Source organism: Onychostruthus taczanowskii, unplaced genomic scaffold (assembly GCF_017590055.1).
Source record: "Onychostruthus taczanowskii isolate IOZ18803 unplaced genomic scaffold, ASM1759005v1 scaffold95, whole genome shotgun sequence".
NCBI lineage: Eukaryota > Metazoa > Chordata > Aves > Passeriformes > Passeridae > Onychostruthus > Onychostruthus taczanowskii.
Genome location: NW_024507546.1, coordinates 2,472,319 through 2,486,697, shown reverse-complemented (window position 1 = coordinate 2,486,697; position 14,379 = coordinate 2,472,319). Strand labels below are relative to the sequence as shown.

The window sequence follows — 14,379 nt, the reverse complement described above, 5'->3', positions numbered from 1 at the left end:
AAATAAAAAGCAAACAAAAAACCACAAAACAACCAAACAGAAACAACAAATCAGCAACTTTAGAAAACATTACTCAAAAATACATTCATCCAACTAGACAAGTATTCCGCCAGTTTAATCTGAAATAGGGTCAGTAGTAAGAGAGCCACAATTGCACATTACTGGCAGCCTGCACTGCAGGAACCCTTCACGTTCACATGGAAATACCTTTCCTTTCACTTTAGGCAGACAGACAAATAACCAGGTATATTACATAGCATTTGCAACAATTTACTTACAAAACTTGTAAAGCAAAAGCATGATCATTATGGCATATGTAGGAGAAAAAAAGCTCAGGAAAACTAAAACATGAATTAATAATTCCAAATGCCAGAAACAGGAAGCAGAAAATACATCTGTATGCAGGCAATGACAATTTGTACTTAAGTCAGCCTGATTTTAACTAGTCTATAAACATGCAGTACTGTGGTGGCCCTACACATATTTTATCCAAATTATTCACATAGATGATTGCTTGGGAGTGCATCTTCAGCACAGACAAGTTTCACACGGCAACAAAAGCGCTTTTAATTTATTTCTGCAAATTCAGTGAAAAGGAAAAGCTAATGCTCCACAGAGGACAGAGAATTTGTGACCAAGAAAACAGCCAATACTGTACCAAGGCCATTAGGTCAAAACACAACCTACAAATACACACAAAGTTCACTGTGCAGTTTTACAACTATTAGTGAGCACTCCTGGAACCCCAGAGAAAAACACTAACAGTCACAGGGGAGAAGTCTGCTGCAACCAGCCTTCCCAGCACATGAAAAATTAGAAATTCATTCAACTTAGCTAGTATCCATAAGACTAGAAAATAATAATGTGAAAGCTTCTTCTCATATGATATGCACCAATTTATTAATTACTTGATAATTAAAATAGTATTGGATAGTTTTCTCAAACACACAAGTCAAAATTTTAAGAGCACAAATGTAACAAGCTTTTACTTTGGAGGTTTTGAAGGAAAGGACAAATTAGGAAAGTAACAGAGTATATTAAAAATATGAAGACCTTTAAAGCAATAGGATCCAGACTGAAGTCCCAAACATCTCCAACAGAGTCATCCAAAGCATCTTCAATTCTCTTCAGCTGAGATGTATATTCCTCAAGGAATTTTCCATAATTCTTCAACTGCACTTCAGCATGAATTTCTGAGAATTGATAACATTAGTACAGTTTTAAAAATAATTCAATAAATTGCAATATCAAAAAATGTTATTAAAACATTTAATATCTTGCTATTTAGCTTTAGCCCTGTATTCCTCATTTTGCTGTGGCATTTTTCTTTAATAAAATGCAGATTTCATACAAAGTTCTTATTTGTTTAAAAGCAATCCTAAAACTTAGTGTTGGTTTAAAAGAAATGCAAATACTACTTGAAGAGTTTCAAACATCTAAGCAGTATGCAGAAATTTTTTTTTCCAAGGTACATGTAATGTTAAAGTAAGACCTTAACAATCACATAAGGTGCTGAGCAAAGAAATTACTGTGGAAACTGTAGCACAGCAGGTGACCCTACCCACCAGCTGAACCAGTACAAATGCATTTATATAAGAACTTTGAGGCAATGGGTCTAATAATTTCAGCCTGAGCAGCAGCTGAATTTCCAGCAATCCTCTTTCCACTTCTCCCTGGTACCTCTCAGTGAGTTATTTGAGAATTACATGGAAAGCTTATGGCTTTTAGTCATTCCCTCCCACTTTCAAATTCACCCTTCTCATGCAGAATTTTTCTTCTGCTGGGCATTGAAATGCACAGCTGTCCTGTTAGTGTCAGGGACAAGTAGGTTCAAAGGGACAAGTAGGTTCAAAGGCTAACATTCAGCTGGTCAAACACAAACCACAGTGGTATTAAGTAGCAAAGTAAATCTAAAGACAATTGGTGAAAAAGAGTTTCATGCTCTCTATCCTGATCTTTTTTATTTCTCATATTAAGATGCTCCCCACTCCTCCTCAAATTATACTCATTCACTTAGCTGCACAATCTGAACCACAGAGTAAATGATTACAGTTCAAGGCTCCTACACTCAAGAAGTACAGTCCTTTTTCACGTAAAGACTAAAGTGTCATTCCCATAATTAGAGTCTGAACCACGGAGTAAATGATTACAGTTCAAGGCTCCTACACTCAGGAAGTATAGTCCTTTTTCACATAAAGAAAAGTGTCATTCCCATAATTAGATAAGAAATCTAACAGCTTGTGATCTTCTGCTATTTGTTGGAAATAGGATTATCTAAAAAAAAGTTCGAGAATGAAGGTCAGCTGGACAACCGAACTTTTCTTACACAAGAATTCAGCTGTCACATAGCTTTATATGTGCCCTTTTCGCATTTCAGCAAGTAGACTGGCCTAGAAAGTTAAAAATTATATATTCTTTTATTCTGCCTGTTCAACCTCTTAGTCATTGTCATTGCAAACAAATGAGCCAAATGGTAGCTGACGGCTACTTCAGTGGGAGAGCACTGCTGAATCAATCACCATTGAAACATTTTTTGCAGAAAGAAAATATCTGAGAAACTGCACCAGGTAGAAAAGGAAGAATGAATAAAGACAAATTGATAAGGGAAAGCTGAAAAGGACTACGTGCAGGGAGGTTGAGACTGAGAAGGAGAAATGACTGCAGTGAAGACCTGAATTAATTTTAAGATAGTATTTTGAAAGCAGCAGCAACGCGAACCATAAAGGCACGCAGACCGCAAAGCCTACCCAAGGAGCACAGCACACTCCCCCACAATAATGGCTTCAGTGCCACTGAGTTCTAGTACCACCTGCAGCCCAGACAGTGCACAGGCTCGTCAAGATCAGGAGACTGAATTTCACACAGGAGAAGAATAAAGAAGTGAGTAAAACACCCTCCATCAGCAGCACTCCAGGCACTGGTGTGTAGCCCTTAAGCTGTGTCATTGTACTGTTGTATTCCATCAAGTCCATCTCATCCTTCAGGTTCTTTCCAGTGCACCTTCTGTAAGCTCTGCTGCAGCAAACCAGTAAAACACTCATAGATGCACAGCCCTGCTGAATGGATTTTAACCAGCCACCATGTCAGCTTCAGTGCTTTACCGCTACAAAATCCAGAGCAGGGGAGACATTAAAGAGGTATGCTCTGGTACTTCCCCATCACATCTCCTCCCTTCACACAAAAGACAAACTAAGAACAAAAAAAACCTGACAGACACTGGGGCTTTATAGGAAGAACAAAAAAACTTCAAAGTCATACAAGAGTAGGAAATTTGCATTGCTGCTGAAATCAGTTTCTACGAACCAAAACCACTGGGCATTTCTGAAACAAAACCTCACAACAGCACTCTGCTAGAGATTCACAGACTGTCACATTTCTAGCAAATTATGGATTTGAGCAACACTACAGCTCATTAAATACTTCCAAATACTTAATTATTGACAGCCATCAATTTGCTACCTTGTACTGATCATCTATAAAATAAGAGACAGGAATAATTTCTCACTTTCTTAGTGAGACAAGAGAGTAGAAGCTCTTAGCTAGCCAGAGATAGGCAGAGTTGCAAAGATAAAAAATTACTTGGGAGATGAGAGAAGCTTTCTAAGATGCAGAACATTTTTCCTAAATAAACTGACTCACACAGAGGAAGAAAATGAAATCATAGAAAGCAAATATCACCCATTTCTTCTGAGCAGCATACATATAAGAAAGTTTGATTTAGTTTCTTCTCAGCTGATAAAACTATAACATTATAGTTGGAACAGTACAAGAGATCAATTCAGCAGCACAGATCCCTTAACTTAATCTTAACTTCTTCCATAAAATCAGCAATATCAATATTCAATGAAGTCACTGGCAGCAAGATTTGCATGTGCCATAGCCATACATATCCAGGACAGAGATGTAGTAAACTAGACTTACAAACTAGACTTATGTCCTCAGTTGAGAAAGTTGTAATTGCTAAATGTTAGTGATACAAAGTGAAAGTAGACAAAAAGAACAAAAAACGCCTTTCAAGTCACACGATTATTCTTTGGATTTTCTCTAGAAAAACTGTGTGCTGTTCTGGAGGGAAGATCAGCCTGTTTCTTCACCCTTGAGATGGTAATAACGGGGCATATTAAGTCATGTAAATTTTCTGGAGTTTCATTTCAGGTCCTGGTCAAACCAGCAGAGAGCTGGCATTTTGAGTAAAAGCTACAACTAGAGAACTGATAAAAAGCTCTGCTCAGGACAGCTTCAGCTTCCACTGAAATCCAGACTAAACGAACATGGCATAAACAGTGTCATCCCCTGGGATAACATTATATGTGAAACAGTTGGTCCATGAGTGACATATTTTCACAGCAACACCTGGTATAATTAATTTGGCACAGTTCAATTTACAGCGTGTATTACAGTGTGACAACCATATAAGTTCCCTGTTTAGAAACTAGGTCACCTCCACCGGCTGAGTAAAACGTGTATTTTGACGGGCACACGAACCCACCGTGAAAGACTTCAGCATCGCTGAAGATCTTATTCAATTCTATTTTAAAGGTGAAACTGCAAGCGACTGCCCGCCTCCCGTGACAGAGAGCCTTTACCAATGAAAGCTGAGTACAACTAACTGCTCACAACATATCTTGATGTGACTTCTCTGGATAACCAAGGAAGCCACTACAAAAATTCGCGGGCCATGAGAAATGACCGGGAAGGAAAGAAACACCGTTCCCACGACAAGCCCGGTTAGTGTGAGAACAGACAGGGTGGCAAAAGCAGCCTGGCCCTCCCCGCCGCACGGGGGGCACCGCAGGCGACTCCCCCGAGGGAGCAAAGGATGAAGCGCTGGAAAAGCCACCCCCCCACCCCAACACAGCCCCGACAGCTACGGAGAGGGTGGTGAGAGCAAAGAGGTCACGGCGGCCGCCCACCCCCGCAGGCCTGGCCGCAGGGGACCAGCGCTGGGCTGGCGGCGGGGCGCGGGGCAGGGTCCGCGGGGGGCGCGGGGAGGGAGACCCCGCTCAGCTCCCGCGACCGCTTCCTCCTCCCTCCCTCCCTCCCGCTCCCGGCGGGGATACAGCGGGCCGGTCCGGGGGAAGCCGGGTCTGCTCAGCCCGCGCCTCCCCCCGCTCCGAGGTGGCTCCCGCCGCACCCCGCCGGCCCGGCCCGGCCCCGCCCGGCCCGCCCTCCGCGGGCGCTCACTCTGCGAGCCGTCGTCGAGGCGGTCGAACTCCCAGTCCGGGGACAGGGTCTCTAGCGCCATCGCCGCCGACCCCGGCAGCGGCCGCCCGGCCGCCCCTGACTCAGGCGCACGGGACTTCCTGCCCCGCGCCCGCGCCGCACGCCGGGAAATGGAGGCGGAGGGGAGACTGGGCTGTGCGGGAGGAGGCGGGACAGCGCTGGCGCCGCTCCGCCGCCCCCGGCCCGGCCCTCCCTGCTTCCCTCCCTGCTTCCCTCCTTCCGCCCGCCGCGCCCGGGGGTCGGCGCCGGGCAGCGCTGCTGCGGCCGAGAGAGCGCGGGGGAGGCCCCGCGGGGCGGGGGGCGCTGCCCCGGTGCCTGCGGCGGGGCGGGGAGTTCGCTCCCCCCTTTCCTCCGACCCCCGGCAGCTTGAGCGGTCGTGCTGGGTGAGGCAGTGCTGGCCTCGGAGGCACCGGGGCTTTGGGAGCTTTCCTGCTTTTCGGCTGGGGCTCGGCGCCCCAGCCCCGTCCCAGCCTCTGCCAAGCTGCTGGCGGGAGGGAAAGCTCCGCCGCCCAAAGCGTGACCCTTTCCCGCAGCCGCCCCAGCGCTTCCCCTCTCTGGTGCTGGAGGAAGGAGGCGGTGCGAGGAATTGTCCCTGCTCTGGGACGGTCTGGAGCTCAGGGAGAGCTGCAGAGCTCCCGCTCATCATCCCCCTGTCGTTTGTGGTCACAAGGGCCGTGAGGTGGTTACCCACGTGCCACTTTTTTTCTTTTTTCCAGGACCTTAGGGGGTGTAAAATCAGAATAAAAATAGAAGTACTTGGGAAAGGAAGAGAAGTAACCGTTCAGGGCTATTAGCAGCGACCACAGCAATTTCATTAGCTCAGCAGAATCTGTATCATCAGCAGAAAAGGAAATGGCTTTCAAAAGCAGTATCACCGGGAGCATCGGCAATGTCAGTGGGGAAAGAGCCGGGAAATGGAGGCAACCCGGATGAGAGATGTGCCAGTAAGCGCAGGACCATCCATAAAACCTAACTTGGTAGTGCAACAATTCTGAAAATAGCACCTACTAGATTCTGGTTGCTTCCAAAGGAAGCCATCCTTTGGAATCTATTGATTTTTAGGAATGAAATATCCGATTGGTTGAATGACCACGTTTATTGATTAATTTTTCTTAATAAAGTGCATTCTAAGAGGCCACTCTGGGAAAGAAGAGATCAAATTCAGCTTTGTGTGAAATGAAACAAACGGTGTTTGGAATAAGTTGTTCGTTTTGGTGGTTTTTTTTTTTACTGGAGAGAACTCTGATTTGGCACGTGTTGTCAAATAATCATGATGCAAATATGCCAATACATCTCCTCCACTCATTGGCTCTTATGCAAACTGAAGATGTCCACACTGAGTTTCAATGGAACCAGAAGTTTAACTGTGCAGGACATTGACAGCTGGCAGTGAACGCAAGTGCTTCTAAGAAGATGATGAGTATCACACAAAATGAAAACACAGCTTATGTTAGATTTTAAGGATCTTGTTCTGTCTGTGCAGCTTTAATCAAACTCAGTATAGCTGCTATACATTTATTCAACGTATGTCTTCCAATTCTGAAAAATGAAACAAATAGAGGAGTTTTCTTCACAAACCTTCTTTGAAACAAACACTGTTTTTTTCAGCTGTGTAAGACTGCACACGAACAGAGGCTTTCAGACTACTTAAAAAGTAGTTATCAGGCCTTTTGCTCTCTGTCCCAGAAAAAGGTGTCCTTCAATTCTGCAGGAAGGTACAAGGGAATAACCTGCAGAACTGGCACTTGGTAGGGCTCTCACTTCCCACATCAAAACTGAATATGTAAAAGAAATATTGCAGGGTTGCTTATTGTAAGGTTGTGGGATCATCAAAACTGGGTGCAAGGTAATCCAGCTGGGTGGTCTGTGCCACACCAAAGGGTGCACTGTGATCCCCACAGCATAAGTGATGTAGCCCTTGTTTTAAATACGGAAAAATTAAATTATTTCAAAAGAAAATGCATTGAAATAGAATGTTAAAAAAAAAAAAATGGAGCAGGAGGCTCTGTAACTGGAAAAAAATTTCACAATTGTACTCAATTAAGTACACCGGTTAAATGTATGCTGCCATTCATGGTTGGTTTATTTAAATGACTGATAATTGCCTTTCCTTTGGCTCCCTAGGTGGCAGTGTTTTGTTGCTCACACTGAAATTATTTAGGTAATTTGAAAATTCTGCTAGAATTTCTGTTTTCTCTGAAAATGTGATTTAGACTTTGTCTTGAAGCTCACTGGCAGTGATACTGGCTAGGATTTGGTTGATAAGTTTGCTGGGTTGTCTTATCAGTGGATGGCTTTACGCTGTTCGCTCGTGTGAAATTACTGACATTTTATTTATACACAGAATTTCTGGAAGCTAGGTGACACAGCTTCCATTGTACCAGGAAGCTTTTATGTGGTACAAACTCATAGGAATTGCTAAGATTGCTCAAATATCTGTTAGAATTTTCAGGAAATAGAGTAGTAAGAACATTCTTTAGACTTTGTTTGATAGACAGTGATTTCTAAGCTGACCACTACTGAGCACAGACATAATCGATAAAAAAATCATTCCTTTTGGTCAGGCCAAAATGGTCATGAAATGAAATTTCATAATGAACTTTCACAGGAACTGAGTAAAATGTGAACACAAATATGTTCCAGCTGAAATTACTGTTACATTTGAGTACTAGAAAAAGTGGGTGAGAGAATAAAGTCCAAAATATAGCAGAATTAATGTAGTACTATGACTGTTTCATTTATGAAGTGGTTAAGTTTCTATGGATTCATAAATCAACAGGAGTCTGATTCCATGAGGTATTAAAAACCCTTTTTCCTTTGAAATAATCACAATTGGAAATACCATACTACAATGGACAATTCGGTTGCCTGGTATTTTAAACAGCATTTTTCTGATATTTGAAACCATCCATCAGATATTTTAACCATCCAAACAGAAACCAATTTTTTCCTAAAAAATTAAAAAAGAGGGGTCAGAAAAGCACCCAGATCAGATGTTGCTTCTCGTGTATGCAGGCAAAGCTCCAGCAAGACTGACAGTTAGTAATTTCTAGAATTGTAATTACTTACAGGAGAAAGAATTTGACTTGCTGTATATGCAGAAACCCAACTATTCTCTATGTTCCTTGTCTGTGGAATGTTTGATGCTTAGCTCTGAACATTTTAAATAAAATAAAGATTTTGCTCGAAGTTTTTGTGGCAGAATTCCCAGAAAGGATTTACCATCTGAGATCTGCTCTTTGCAGCTCCACTCCACTAAGATAGCAACCACTTTTGCAGATGTAGTTCCTAATTTATTGTATGCAATCTGAGAGACTTACATTTATCCATGTGAGTAAGGCATCTGCACATGATAGTCCTTGCCACTTGTTACATTGGTGAAATAATCTCATTTTCTCAACAAATATATACCTCCTTTTGGTTAGTCTGGAAAAATCAAATGTCGAGGCTAAAGTTTTAAATGGTTACTCTCTAATTAAGACCCTCTGGGGAAAAAAATAATACAAGTTTTAAATACAAATATTGCAGAGATAACAGACAAAGTAACTTTCCTGTCAAATTTTGCTTCAGCAAGGGGAAAAACATGAAATATTTTTATTGTGTAAAATTTTAGTTGAAACTTGTCATGCAATTAACATACTTAGTGAACCATACAAAGCCTTACTTTATTTTTTTAATTACTCAGTCTTTAGAACTGGGTAAACTCTAAAGTACTCCTGAGGAATTTGAGTCTGAACTATGACCAAATCTTTAATCATCATGAAAAGCCCCATCAGGGATAATTTCCAACAACAAAAAGCCTATGCAGAGCTAATTTAGTTGATTACTGAGTCCCAGGGCATGATTTTCAAAAGAAAGCAAATCCTGGAAGATTCCAAGCAGTTTCCCAAGCACTTCAGTATGTGCATGCTGTGTGGAACAGTCTTTCCTAATGATCTTGCCAGGTCTTGATGTCTTCCAAGACACTGAGTAGCTTCTGCTTCACAGAAATCAACAAGGATTTAAAATATTCAGCTACATTAGGTCTTATATTTGTTCTGTACATTTCTGCACGTGCAAGCACAATTTGTACATTTTTGCTATTGTACAAGCACGTTTAACTCCTGCATAGCTTTGGTGAACATATCCCCTTATCAGTTTTTGCCATGTGCTGACATACATCTCCTGAAAATTTGGTGACACAAAGGAAAAATCCCATGCTGAAAAGCTTACTATGGATAATTGCAGGTTTTGTCCCAACGATAAACTTTGGCTTATGAAAAGGGATTAGAACTGAAAGGAAAAAAAAAATCCAAAATTAAGCTTAATGTATAAAATGTGCTCCAAACAAAGTAAGCACTGGTGTACTAGGATATTTTTCCCCAAATGAACAAGAAATTAATAATTTGCAAGGTACTTCTCTGACTGGGGTACAAAAATTAATGGGTAATACTTTGTGTCACTTTTTCCAACAACATAAAGCCCAGAGGAATGTACTGTGTTACGATATTTAACACTGATGTTGGCGTTTTTGGTCATACAAGACCTATCTCAAAAAGGTCAGCCTAATAATTTTCTGGATACCAAAAATCTTGATTGTAAGTATTTGCACATGAAATTCCACATAGGCAATTTGTTAAGTGGTTATTTAAACCCATTTGTATGAATTCATAACCCTGATGATAATGTGAAGCTGATGGTATGAAGATACCATCTTTGTGTTTTAGCACACCTTCATGGCCATTCATGTCCCTGCCCCTCTTATTGCTATGAAATCTAAAATAAATCCCACCTCTTCCTTCCCAGCTCTTCTTTATATAGCTCTTCTTATATGGTGACAACAGACACGTCCTCTTGTGATTTTTCCCTTTCGTTACCTAATATTTTAGTGGTGTGTGAAGTAAATGGAGGTCTATTATTTTCTCACTAGGTTAAGAATTGTGTTTGGAGATGAAGCTGTGCCAACTAAGTAAACTTTGGTGCTTTACACTTGCATTGTTGAACTGTATGTTGTGTGTGTACAGGGAATAGAGCCACAGGTTATTACAAATAGCTTACCCAGGAAAACCAGGCATTTTGCCATAAGCTCATGTGTCAGTGGTTAAATGCCAAGTGTACTGTTCAATTTGGAGAGGATTTTGGATCAGGAACCAAGATTTGAAGTTCCATGAACTTCAGCAATGCTTTAATCCAGTTCCAAACTTTGCATGATAGGACCATTTCGATGCCAGCTATTATAATAGGAGTTGATTGTACCCTATTTATTGTATGGAATTTGTGCAGCTTCCATCAAGTCATGGGAATACTACCCACACATTCATTTCTCCTGCTGTCAGTGGTAGTGTTATCATTCCTTTAGTGAGGACTGTCAATACCTCTTGTTTTGGGGTTTGCTTAGCTGCAAACCAAGCTGCACATGAACCTGTAAAATCCTTGTACTGCTACATGACCATTCAAACTGGGCAGTTAATCTTTCTGAAAGAAACTGCCAATTCAAAAAAGAAAGCAAGATATTAACAACAGGCATTTCAGAACAACAGCTCCTGCAATAGTTAAGTGATGCATTTTAGTCCAAGAAAATTATGAGGTTTAATTTTTTATTGTGCAATTTAAAGAAGGAATATTTTAAAGAAATGTAGCAATGAAATTTTGTAGATTTTCTGTGAGATAATTGGAAGGTATGAAGCTGCATACCCATGAAAGTAGGCAATAACAATATTTTAAGAATAAGCCACAAAGGAAAAACTTTTAGCTTTCTTAATAAAATCTGGAATTACTGTATACCATTCTTTTTAAACCCACAGTACCACAGATATTAGAGAAGGAACTTCTTGTATAAATATATTGTACCACTTTGTTAATAGAATTTTTTGATGACTTTTTGGCTGATTATTCCATGATCTAATAAATCACCACACAATCCACATGATACCATCATGAGAAGAATTTTCACTGAAGCAGACAAGTACTCCTGTAGATTTTTCATCCCACAGAAAAGAAATTATAGGAACTGGCTAGTGATTGTTCTTTGTAGAGCTTTCTTTGCAAAACAGAAGTGCAGTGGTTTATTTTAGTTTAAAAGTTTTGGGTTTAATTTCTGTTTATTCTGCTTAGGGCCACCTACACTTATGGGACCACCAAGAGCCTTGAATAAAGGACAGGATATAATTGTGCTACACAGGACTAAATCAGAGAATGAATAATGGTCTGAGAGGCATAATGCAAGCCCTTGTGTAACTTTACTCTGTGGGGGGATTGTGTTGTGCCAACCCAACTTCCTTGGGGACTGGCACAATTTATCTCTTGCAACACCTCTCCTTCCTGCACCTCCTGAACAGGGATGGAAGAGCAGGACTGCAGCAGTCCGTGTCCTTAAGGTACTTTTCAGCATTTGAAATACCCTGAGGAAGATGTTGGGGGCCTGGGAGTAAAACCCTGGTGATCACTGCTGCAGTTCTTTTGCAGGAAAGCATAAAAAAGAGATATGATATCTCACTGAGATATGGATATTTGCATGTCTACTCTATTTTCAACTGTAGCAAGGTGACTGCAGGTCATAACTTTTGCTTAATCATTGCCTCTGACCTCTCTGACATAGTTCACAACTTGGCTAAAAGAAATTTTTTCCATTTTTGTCTTCCTTGTTCTTCTGACAGGAACATCATGTATTTGCGTTTATTACACGCCTATGTTCTTTGTGTTGCTGGGGTTTAAACCTGACCTAATTTGCAATGATGCAAATTATTACTGTCTTGCTGTCTACTCTTGCTTTTGCTATTCCTGTCATTTTTGGGGCCATTTTCACTTGCTTTCTGGTCTTTTTTAGCACGTTGAATTTCTGTTTTCAAGATCTTCTCCATACCTCTGACAATAAAATTTTGTTGTATCTTCCAGATAATATTGAAATTGAAACACTTTTAGTAATAGAGCTCAAGAGCAAGATTTTAAAGAAATGGCTAAATAGAGTGAGCTGCTTTAATAATACTTGGCAAAGGTGGTGATATGGATTTCCAGTAAGTCATTAATGTTTTTTAACCCCATTACTAGCATTAAATAAACTAAAAATTAATGCTAATAATCCACATGATCTTTTACTCCCACAGCAGAGTCAAGGGAATATCTTGCCAGCAGCCTCGGTAGAGAGGGCAAAGGTGAAGGTGAGGGGTTCTGTCCCCTCAAGCTGTAAATGGCTGGAGCACTGCTGGGGACACTGCACGCATCTCAGACACCAAAATGCCACCCGGGTGGCCTCGGTGGCCGTGACTACACGAAAGACAAGGAGTGACTGGGGAGGGTGCAGTGGAGAGCCACAAAGATGATGAGGGGTCTGGAGCAAGAGCTGTGGGAGCTGGGTCTGTTTCAGTCTAGAGAAGGCTGAGAAGGGATCTCATTTATGCCTACAAACACCTCGAAGACGGGCACGTACAGGGTGGTGCCGGACTCTTTTCAGCGGTGCCCAGCAACGAGCAATGGCCACAAACTAAAACACGAGAAGTTTCACCTCAACATGAGGAAGAACTTCTATATGTTGAGGGTGGCAGAGCACTCGAACAGGCTGCCCAGGGAGTCTCTCTCCATGGAGTCACCTGGACGCGTTCCTGTGTGACCTGCCTTGACGGGGGGCTGGACTGGATGATCTCCAGAGGACCCTTCCAACGCTAACGATCCTGTGATTCTGTGACTCCCGTGCCCGCGGGCCCGGAGCCCCCCGCGCCGCCCCGCAGGTCCCTGCGCCGGGGCCCCGCGGCAGCAGCGGGAGGGCTCGGCCGCCCCGCTGGGATCGGGGGGCGGCGGCGCTCGCCCGGCTCCCCGCCCCTTCCCTCCGCTCCGCTCCCCGCCGAGGCCGCACCCCGCGACCCCCGCCNNNTCCCCGGCGGCCGCGGGCCCGGGCGGGGTTGCGCCGCCGCGGATGCAGGCGCTGGCCCGGCGCCAGCGGCATCGGCGCGGGTTGCATCAGACGAGGCGCTCCGCCACAGCCGCGGAGCCCGCTCGGAGCTGGCCGGGCGGCCGCAAGATGCTGCGGACAGCACCCCGGCTGCTGCGGACCATCTGCACCACGGCTGCGGTGAGTAGCGCGGGGCGGGCGGCCGCGGAGCTGGGTCCCCGTGCCGTGCCGTGCCGTGCCGAGCCCGCGAGCGAACCGGTCGGGGGGCAACCGCAAGGAGGGGGCTGGCGGGAGCGGGTGTTTTCCAGGATGTGATGTCTGTCGTCTCTGCCGAGGATTTAGCAAAGCGCGTACAGGCACGGCAGGGTCGGGAAAGGGCGCGGTGTGAGTGCAAAGGCTGCATCTTGCCCGGCTGCTCGGCGAGCGGGATCGCAGCCATCGTCTGGGCGCTGCATCTTGCAGGGATGTGCCTGGAAGCCGCGGGGAACAGGCAGCAGCGATGCTGTGATAGTGCCCCGTAATCGTGTGTCAAGAACAATGTGATGCAGCCGTTCTCTGCCTCCCTCAGGCTGGATTTGCCCTGCGAGAAGCTGAAGGCTCTCTTCTCAGTTAGAAGGGACCATGCTCTTTCCCAGGGCCAAAGTGAAGCCCCCGGCTCTGGCCTGTTTCGTTTGTGACCTTCTCATCGCCGGTTCATAGCTCTGGCATGGTGGACTGCTAGGGTTGAAGTTGATGGTCTAAATTCCTCTGCACCCCATGGTTTAGTCTTTTACAGCTCTGAGCATTTGTTTCAAGTAATTTTCTTTATGTCTGGTTACATATATAGACTGCAGGACTCCTGCAAGGACCCTCTCCCTGAAAGCTGTGTCCAGTCCAAATTGTCCAGATGTGTAGGTCTGGCAAGTTGGATGGGGCTTGGGGGATTTATTTCTTCCCTAGAGATTGTTCATTGTTTCGTGTTTGGCTGCTCAGTTTTGTTTGAGGACAGCAATCCTCCAAAGGTATCTGCATGGAAGGCGTTAGAATAAGGACATTTGACACAAGCCTTTTGGAAATGCAACCAACAGTGCCAAAAAAAAGAGAATGAATGAACGGTGGGAACACATTGCCCTGGATGTGTATGTAGATGGGGGCGGGGCTCTACTATAGGCTTCTATTTGCAGGCACTGGAATCCAGCACATGTAGGGAGATCTCAGTAGAAATAAAGTTGCAGTACTGCTTTTCAAAAGAAGCATCTCTCTGTGATAATTTTAAAAAGATGTAACATTCAAAATTTTTTAGCTTTACTAAA

At 43.6% G+C, this 14,379-nt stretch overlaps 2 protein-coding genes across 9 annotated transcripts in view; one reads left to right on the top strand and one right to left on the bottom strand.

Moving 5' to 3' along the window:
- WASHC4 (WASH complex subunit 4) overlaps nucleotides 1–5,315 on the bottom strand; it is a 40,511-nt gene extending 35,196 nt beyond the window's left edge. For 5 of the 7 annotated variants that reach the window (XM_041426862.1, XM_041426858.1, XM_041426859.1 and 2 more), the window contains exons 1-2: nucleotides 5,185–5,288; nucleotides 1,054–1,193 (exon numbers count right to left, since the gene is read on the bottom strand). In XM_041426862.1, the coding sequence (XP_041282796.1) occupies nucleotides 1,054–1,193; nucleotides 5,185–5,245 (201 nt within the window). In that variant the 5' untranslated portion in view covers nucleotides 5,246–5,288. Of the gene's footprint in view, nucleotides 1–1,053; nucleotides 1,194–5,184 lie in introns of all 7 variants that reach the window. The other 2 variants (XR_005954295.1, XM_041426856.1) reach the window with 2 other exon arrangements.
- A 7,796-nt stretch (nucleotides 5,316–13,111) lies between these two features.
- Nucleotides 13,112–14,379, top strand: part of ALDH1L2 (aldehyde dehydrogenase 1 family member L2) — a 28,938-nt gene continuing 27,670 nt past the window's right edge. For both annotated transcript variants that reach the window (XM_041426864.1, XM_041426863.1), the window contains exon 1: nucleotides 13,112–13,267. In XM_041426864.1, coding sequence (XP_041282798.1) covers nucleotides 13,112–13,267 — 156 coding nt within the window. The remainder of the gene's footprint in view (nucleotides 13,268–14,379) is intronic.